The 9,067-nt window shown below is 41.2% G+C and overlaps 1 protein-coding gene across 1 annotated transcript in view; it reads left to right on the top strand.

The window, feature by feature from the left end:
* The window catches only part of FERMT1 (fermitin family member 1), a 29,073-nt gene that overhangs the window by 16,801 nt on the left and 3,205 nt on the right, over positions 1-9,067 (top strand). The window contains exons 9-14 of the mRNA XM_014462371.2: positions 608-741; positions 2,559-2,608; positions 4,930-5,054; positions 5,834-5,940; positions 7,035-7,256; positions 8,090-8,214. Of these exons, the coding sequence (XP_014317857.1) occupies positions 608-741; positions 2,559-2,608; positions 4,930-5,054; positions 5,834-5,940; positions 7,035-7,256; positions 8,090-8,214 (763 nt within the window). The remainder of the gene's footprint in view (positions 1-607; positions 742-2,558; positions 2,609-4,929; positions 5,055-5,833; positions 5,941-7,034; positions 7,257-8,089; positions 8,215-9,067) is intronic.

Genomic DNA, 9,067 nt, shown 5'->3' with positions numbered 1-9,067 from the left:
ACCCCAATGGCCCCCTCCCGCTACGTACTGCGCGTACAGCTTGCTGCACCCGTGCAACAGGTCTGGAAAGTGTCTTCCCCGCCCCCCACCTCCCACCACCGTGCCCTCCCCTGCGACCCCCCGGAGCCAGGGCCCGAGCGCAGTGGGCAGCGTCCCCCGGGCGGGGCGGGCAGAGGCGCGGGGTGCTGCGGGGGGGGGGTCGCGCTCCGGCCCCCCAGGCATTCCGGCGGCTCCCCCTTCGGCTCCGTCCTTTCCATCTTGACTTTTTGCCGGCGGGGGAAAAGTTTTTGGAATTTGAAATTTAAAATGCCCCTTGGAACACACATGTGTATAACTGAATGGAAAAGCATCAGTCTTTCCAATTTCTGATCTCTTCCCCAAAAAAAAAACTCGGCCAGGTGAAGTAGAAGGACCCAATCCGAAACTCGGCGCACCCCCAGATCTTCAGAACTGATTCAGGTAAAATGTCGTTTTTCTCTGCACAGGAGAGAGATCTCCGTGGAGATGTTTGATATTACAGGGGAGTTGTCTCCCCAATAAAAAGAAAGAACTGGCTAACCGGATCTATTGGGGCTTATCGCATCTCTAAACCCCTGTTTCTCTGCAGTATCAACATCAGCAAAGTGTCGTCGTCCGCTGATAATACAGGACTGTACAAGTGAGTCTGAGGTCGATGAAGTGGAAGCAGCACTTTCTAACTTGGAAGTGACCCTAGAAGGTGGAAAAGCGGACAACACTTTGGTAAGGACTTTTCTGCTAACTCCGAACTGTGGCTTTGTTCTGACTGACCAACGTAGGTGACATTTTGTGTGTGTTTTTTTTAATCAGAAATAAGAGAATATTTTGTCTGAATTTAAGAAAACATGCTGGTCATCTGACAAGCTTAAACCTAGCCAGAACTGACCAGCTTTCCCCGGTCAGCTCTGTAAGGGACTATGCAGTATTCTCATTACACTAATGACAATACTATCATTTCACGTGTCTTCTTTGGGACGAGTTGGCCTGGTATGAGAGAAAGACTGCTGGGGACTCCATTTCACTACATGGAACGTGAAATTGGTTCCTTAAGTCTAGAAAGAACCCTCAGTCTATTGTATGGGGCAGCTGTGGAAATAGAGAAAATGCCTTACAGGTAACAAAGCCTTGTTACCTATTTACCTTAGGGGTGGGGAACCTTATTTTTTGCCAAGGGCCATTTGGATATTTATAACATTATTCACAGGCCATACGAAATTATTAACTTAAAAATTAGCCTGCTATATTTGGTCAAACATTTCATTAACTCACCCCTGAGGCCTTGCTTGGCAGCACCAGACCAAGTGATTTCAGTGGCCGGATGGTCCCCACCCCTGATTACCTTTCCACTGGCATGGCTGACAGAAGTGAGGGCCTTTTTCTGGAACGTTATAAACATTTCCTGAACGCTTTTGACTTTAGTAAAACGTAAAGAAGTGATATAGGTTGATCGTGTTTTGCTCCTTACCCATGCCATGTGGCTGAGTGTCAGCTTTATCATGGGAATGCCCCCGCTGCTTGATGCTTTTGTTGGGTGCCACACTTTTGTTTAACTTCTTTAATCACGGAAGTGGCTTAACCACATTGATTCAGAGAGGTGGATCCATAGTAATTAGATTTTTTAAAGGTAATTGATAAAAATGAGTCACTGTATTCTTATGTATTGAATATGTGTTCGCTTATGATTAAATTCCTTAACATAGGGAGTTGGTTCATGCCAAACTAAATACCTGAAACAAACTCAAAGCCAAGGTTCTACAGGGAGTCAGAGCCTCCTCACGTGTATAGGAGACACCCGCCCCATGAAACTGGAGTTCTTTTTTGTCTGCTTCCACCACTAAATACATACAACAGGAAAGTGTTCCTTCTTAGAATAGATGAAAGTTTCCCTCTCCCGCCCTCAAGATATTTTCTGTCAAGGCTTTGTGATGTCAAACAATAGGCTTTTCAGTTTGAAAACAAGCACCAACCTACGCTGCAGAATGAACTTTGAACCAGGTACCTTTGGAGAGTTTAATCAGTAAACCAGGTGTACCTAGGGTTACTCACTCTGATGCCCACGTTGTAAAATACTTTTGTTTGTACGTAAAAGTAGTTGTTTCTAACTCAAATGTTTCACTTGAATGGTAGGCACAGGGCATGCTTGGTCAAATTTTTAATCTCTTTTTCTCATTTGTGTGATATGTGACATATACAGAAAAATGAAAACCAGAAATGTACAGCCTACCAAATGAGTATTAAATTCTCTCCCAAGTCACCACCAAACCAATAACCAGAACTTGGCCAGCCGCCACCACAGAGGCCCCTGCATGCGCCCCCTCCCACTCCCAACCCTGCCCCACCCTATCCCCCCACCCTAAGGCAACTACTGGATGTGTGGCTAGTGTGACTGAGGAACTGAGTTTGTTATTTTATATCATTGTAATTAATTCAAATTCAAATGGCTACACGTGGTGAGTGGCTACAGCGTTGGGCAGTGCAGGTATAAAGGATCGGCACCACGTGTCTAATCACTGCTTATGAAATATTACGTTTTTCCTTAGGAGGACATCACTGACATCCCTAAACTTGCAGATAATCTCAAATTATTTAGGTAAGTCATCCTTAAAGGGAAAAGGGATTACTCATAACAAAGCCTTATAGGTAAAGAGTCCGGGAGTTTAAATTGAAGATCCATTAAGCCAGCGGTTCTCAACCTGTGGGTCATGACCCCTGAAAATACATCCTGCATCTCAGATATTTACATTACGATTCATAACAGTAGCAAAATTACAGTTATGAAGTAGCAACAAAAATAATTTTATGGTTGGGGGTCACCACAACATGAGGAACTGTATTAAAGGGTCGCGGCATTAGGAAGGTTGAGAACCACTGCAAGCAGATTCATGGTTCAAAGATAAGAGCGTGATCTTTGGCATCAGACAGACAATGGGCCCATACTAGCTCCACAGCACATGCTACCTGGGTGACGTTGGGAGCTGTCCTTTTGTCTCTGAGCCTCCGTTTCCTGATCTATAAAATAAGAATATACCTCCTCCTGAGTTTGTTGAGAAGATTAAATAACACATATGAAGATGAAGCACTGAGCATGGGGCCTGGCTCATAGTACATGGTGCTATAAACATGGCCAGGGTCAACCAGAACAAACACAGATGTCAGACTGGAGTTTCTGTGACCGTCCATCTGGGAGGCTCGACTCTGACACCATTTCCCGGTTCTTTCACAGTTTTGCCACTAGAACTTGGATCTCAGGCTTATAGGGAGATAACCTTAGTTATCTACCTATTTCTGATTAACGCCCCCAATCACCTCATGTCCATCAGAAACTTAAAAAGGCAGAGAAGTTTTTATTTCATGGGGAAAAAAAGACTGCCATAGCTGTGATGGTGCCAAGGTGTGTGAGGATGAAAGGGATAAGGTCCCTTTGAAGTTCTATCAGTTACTGTGTCACTTCATGGTTTGTTGACTTTTAACAAACCAACACTTCACGGGGTCATTGGCTTGGAAACCAGTTGCTTTTGATAATACAGAATGCAAAGAAAGACTTAGAAAGAATGAAAATGAATCAGGTATAAATGAGAAAAAGGAACCCAAAGGTTTGTCCCTGAGTTTCTACAGCAAGCATGTCAAACTCAAAGGCTAACACGGGCCAAATAAACAAGGTTTAAGTTGATGTGGGCCGCAAAAAAACAGAAGCTTCAAATTTCATAGAAACGTAGGTTTATTTCAATAGAGACATGCTGAATACAAAGGGCTGAAATAAATGAGTAATCGTTAACGTAAAATAATAGAACATTTTAATAAAAATTAATATTTTTTCTTGAACATTAACTTACCAGACACTGAATAACTGCACAAATTAATAAGCACAATGCAAATAAACCTATTTTTTTTGTTCTCCAAAAGCAAAATATTTCCTGTTGCGCACACCAAACAAGTCAGTCCAAGACTAATGATATGGCAATCAGCTACTAAAATATTTGCTGCGAGTATTAGTGGAGAGAAATGGTGTGCCTGTGTGTAAGGCACGTAAGGGAAATAAATGCAACACAATTATAGTAATCAGTCATTAGCGAATATTGTAGTTCGTTATTAATAATTATGTATAACAGGATATTGTAAAAATTAAGTTATGAAATTTTTATTAAAATGTTTCTTACATACCGTTATATTGACTGGGCCACAAAATGTTTGTTGTGGGCCACATGTGGCCCATGGGCCTCGAGTTTGACATGCTTGTTCTACAGGTTTTCTTTTTAAAATGTGATCTTAGGATGTGGTCTCAAACTAAAGGGTCATTAATAGTTGCAACCATGCATATTGTGATAGAGCTACAGAAAAGCAGTAATAATTTGAATCCACAAATACATCTTCATAAATCCTATATAATAAAAGTCTAATATGCTAAGTGAGCAACATTTTCTGGCCCCCAAAGATATCACTGTTAGAAATCTCCCCCCAAAATAGAGTCTATATAGATTAGCTGTAGATTTTAGTGCTTTCCATGGCTCACTGGGAATTCTCTGGTGATTTCTCTTAAGGGTCAAGAGGAAACTACAGAAGAGGTTACCTACTTTGATATCTGATATTTATGTCTGACAACTTGAAGGTTATGCAGTTCACAATGACAGTTTCTTCAGATCTAAGAAGTGTATGGAAATTTTATATGTCATAGATTCATGGATGTTTCTCACAATTATTATTATTATTATTATTTATTTAGCACTTATTATTAACCTCTACATCTCAGAGCAACCCCCATTTCTCATTTTTAGAAATGACTTGGCAATTTGCAAATTGTTTTTAAAGATAAAGCATATGTTGCTTGAAAGAGCATCTTGATGTGCTTGAAATGTGCAATGTTCCCTACATTTCTGGATGTTGTTTCAACATTTCCCATACTTTCATTTGCAGGCCCAAGAAGCTAATATTAAAAGCTTTCAAACAATATTGGTTCGTCTTTAAAGACACGTCTATAACCTACTTTAAAAATAAGGAACTTGAAGAAGGAGAACCAGTAGAAAAGTTAAATCTTAGAGGTAAGTGGGCTACCTTGCTGTGGCTTGTCATGACCCAGTAAGCCAATGAAAGCCAAGACTTCTACCCAGGGAAGCGAGGTTGACTTCCAGTGTGCCCCTGTGTTCAAAAGGCCCCTGCCCGCAGCTCCGGCACCCCCCTGGCACATGGACCTGGAATGTGGTTTAGTAAACATGGTTATTTATAGTCTGCAGTTTCTTCTTTCCCAGTGTGTTCAAATCTATGTAGTGGTGGTAATTGGTGTCTTAAGTATAATACATTGTAGGCTCCTGATAAGCTTTCTGAATTTCAGAACAGTTATGTTTAATTCAATGTTGTTTTAATGCCTATTCTAATTTCTGAACGTGACTGTGAGTGTCCTGGTAACTCTACTAGTTGAAATATTTTATTAACCCTACACTCAATTCCCTTATCGTTGTGGCAATCAGAGAATTTCCTGGGTTTTGATTTATTTTGAAGTTCATATTCATAATTGTTCCTATGAGTTAGTTCACATTCATAATGGTTCTTATAGGTTAGGATAGCCAAATCAATCTTAAAACTGAATTCAATTGATGATATATTTTTTAAAAGAAAATATTTTCCTCTTACAAACAATGTTACTTGTTTGTAAGTCTTATCTACTTAGCCTTTAATTAACGTTATCAGCTTGCTCCTCCATTTTTTAGAAGAGAACAAAATCTAAGGGGCTTATTTCAAAGTCTTTCTTTTAGATGCACACCTGATATTTATTTAGTACATTCTCCACAACTCAGTTGTGACCCTGCCTTTTGTTATTCAGGCTGTGAAGTTGTGCCAGATGTGAATGTAGCAGGAAGAAAATTTGGAATCAAGTTACTAATCCCTGTTGCTGATGGTATGAATGAAGTGTATCTGAGATGTGACCATGTAAGTAAAACCATACATACGTTCAGTCATTTCACCTTAATTAAACCTAAGGACAAACCATCTGAGGTATTTTCTCAAATGAGAACACTATTGTATCAGTCAGCTATTGTTTTGTAACAAACAACCACAAAAATCACAATGACATATCCCAATAAACACTTGTTTCTGAAACATCTGCAGTAGGCCGGGGGTGGATGAAGCAGGCTGGTGTCAGCAGGGCAGATCTGGCTAAGCTTGGCTCTCCACTGCAGTTTGAGCTCATTGATTTATTCTAAGTCCTGAGCCGCCTGGGGAGGCTCTTCTCACAGTGATGGCAGAAATGCAAGAAAGCAACTGGAAACAGATGAGACCTCCTAACATGTAGGCTTGCAATTGGTCATTTTCACCCTTATTCCATTGGCCAAAGCAAGCCTCGTTGCTGGGCCCAACATCAAGTGGGGGTAATTACACTCTGGCTGTACTGGGAGGGACTGTAAAATTACATGGCAACGGGTGTGGAGATTGAGGCCAGTAAGTCAATGGACCACACCTACTGTTGCTCTGAAGAATTTCACTCTTCAGCTGTATCCCCTCAGCTTCTAGGACCACTCCTCTTTATTCCCTGAGGTTAGAAAAATGCAGACAGATAGGAGGCACCCTCTCTGGTTCAGAGCTCATCAGTGGACCTGATTCCTACTGTGGACTAGTCTTTACTAACGATAGGCCAGGGTAGAAATAATATAGGAAATCAGTTCATGATTTTTTTCTTGTTCTGTCAGAGAGATCAGATGTGATCTGAAAATGGAAATCTATATCAAGGAAGGCTGTCTGGTACTGGAGGGTTTCAGCTGTCTGTGCTCCATAGCACACATCCTTGGTTCATCTTTAAATTCGTGGAATTTAGCAAGACTGACATTGCTATTCTCTAGCCCCTTAACTAGACATTCAACACAAGAATCAAAGGCCATTGCTGGGTGTTAAGTTAGGTGAACAATGGCCACTCAGAACATATGCCACTTTAATCTTTCCATGCTTGGAAGGTGACAGTTTTGTATTATAAAGATGAAAGCCCAAGGACTTGAACTTGCTTCTCAGCCCTCCTGTGTTTGCTGCAGGAGAATCAGTATGCCCAGTGGATGGCTGCCTGTATCTTGGCATCGAAGGGCAAAACCATGGCAGATAGCTCCTACCAGCCAGAAGTCCTCAACATTCTTTCCTTTCTGAGGATGAAAAACCGGAACTCAACATCTTCTGTGGCTTCCGGTCCTGAAAACATGGACATGAACCCAGAATGTTTTGTGTCACCCCGGTGTGCAAAAAAACACAAGTCTAAACAGGTACTGCTAATCTTGTTGGGGTAATGGTTTGCAGTGAATTCTGTCTTTTCTGAAATAAAATGAGGAATTAAAATGATTGAGGCCGTCATCATGAAAAATCAGTTGATGGGCAAATTTGACTATAGACTGGGTATTAGATGATGTTAAGAAATTATTGTTAATTATGTTAGAGGTATCTGTACTGCTAATTGAATATAGCAATATGCCCTGATATAGTTTAATTAAAAATAAGGCCCTAGCCGGTTTGGCTCATAGAGTGTCGGCCTATAGACTGAAGGGTCCCAGGTTCAATTCCGGTCAAGGGCACATGCCCGGGTTTCTGGCGTCATCCCCAGTAGGGGGTGTGCAGGAGGCAGCCGATCAATGATTCTCTCTCATCACTGATGTTTCTCTCTCCCTCTCCCTTTCTCTCTGAAATCAATAAAAAATATTTTTAAAATAAATAAATAAAATTATTTAGTCCATAAAAATTAAATTTTTTAATTATGCTTCCATAAGCATGGGTTAAAAAGTCAAACAGATAAACTGAATTAAGTAGACCCATTGTCCATGGACACCCCAATACCCCAGAAAGAGGAACCCAGAACTCTCCATCTGCATGAACCTTGTTGGTTGATCTAGTTTCAGCTTCTCCCTGGGGATTTCCGAGAGAGAGAGAGAGAGAGAGAGAGAGAGAGAGAGAGAGAGAGAATATGAATGAGAATGACTCGTATTTGAAAAGCTGCAGGTGGGTCTCCCTTTTATTTTTCTCACAGTGACCTGGAACTAATCGGATGGTTATAGAGCAGTCAGTGCATGCTAAGGAGAGTTTGACGTCTCTTGTCTCTGTTTAGCTGGCAGCCCGGATTATGGAGGCCCACCAGAACGTGGCCCAGATGTCCCTGGTTGAAGCCAAGCTGCGGTTCATTCAGGCATGGCAGTCTCTACCCGAATTCGGCCTCACCTATTACCTTGTCAGGTGATTACAATGTTCACTTGCATCTCTCACTTTCCTTTCCATTTTAAGTGGTTTTCTTGGAACCGTTCATTCTCACTTACTCTGGGTGTAGAACTCTTTTTATTTTTAGAATACTGCCCTTTTACAAATGGCCCAAAACTTTTGGCTGCTCAAAAAGATCTTCTGTACCTCTGTCCAAGGGGCCAATACCCATGAATCCTATAAAAGGTGGGAAAGGAAATTTGGTCCGTTTAGAACAATGATGGCAAACCTTTTGAGCTCGGCGTGTCAGCGTTTTGAAAAACCCTAACTTAACTCTGGTGCCGTGTCACATATAGAAATTTTTTGATATTTGCAACCATAGAAAAACAAAGATTTATATTTTTGACATTTATTTTATATATTTAAATGCCATTTAACAAAGAAAAATCAACCAAAAAAATGAGTTCGCGTGTCACCTCTGACACGCGTGTCATAGGTTCGCCATCACTGGTTTAGAATAACATTTGCAAAACCACAGAGAGAAATCACCCATTGATTTTATGAAAACTGTGACCTCCTTTCTGGTCAAGTTTCCCCCACTAGACTATAAGCTCCATGAAGTCAGGGATTTTCCATCCATTTAGGTCACTGCTATCGTCTCGGTGCCTAGCAGGGTGCCTGGCATACACAATTGGTGCTAATTTTGAATTAATTAATTTGACTCCCTTTTATTTTGCTTTCCTCTAAAGCAGTGGTTCTCAACCTTGGCTGCACATTAGAATCACCTGGGAATCTTTTTAAAATCCTGATTTCTGGGCCTCATCCTCCCGAAATTCTGTTTCTTTGTTATGGGTTGGGGCCACAACATGAGAAGACAAATGAACAGAATTTC

Source organism: Myotis lucifugus, unplaced genomic scaffold (genome assembly GCF_000147115.1).
Source record: "Myotis lucifugus unplaced genomic scaffold, Myoluc2.0 scaffold_178, whole genome shotgun sequence".
Lineage (NCBI taxonomy): Eukaryota > Metazoa > Chordata > Mammalia > Chiroptera > Vespertilionidae > Myotis > Myotis lucifugus.
Note: the sequence above shows the minus strand (reverse complement) of the source record. Positions and strands in the feature narration are given on the sequence as shown.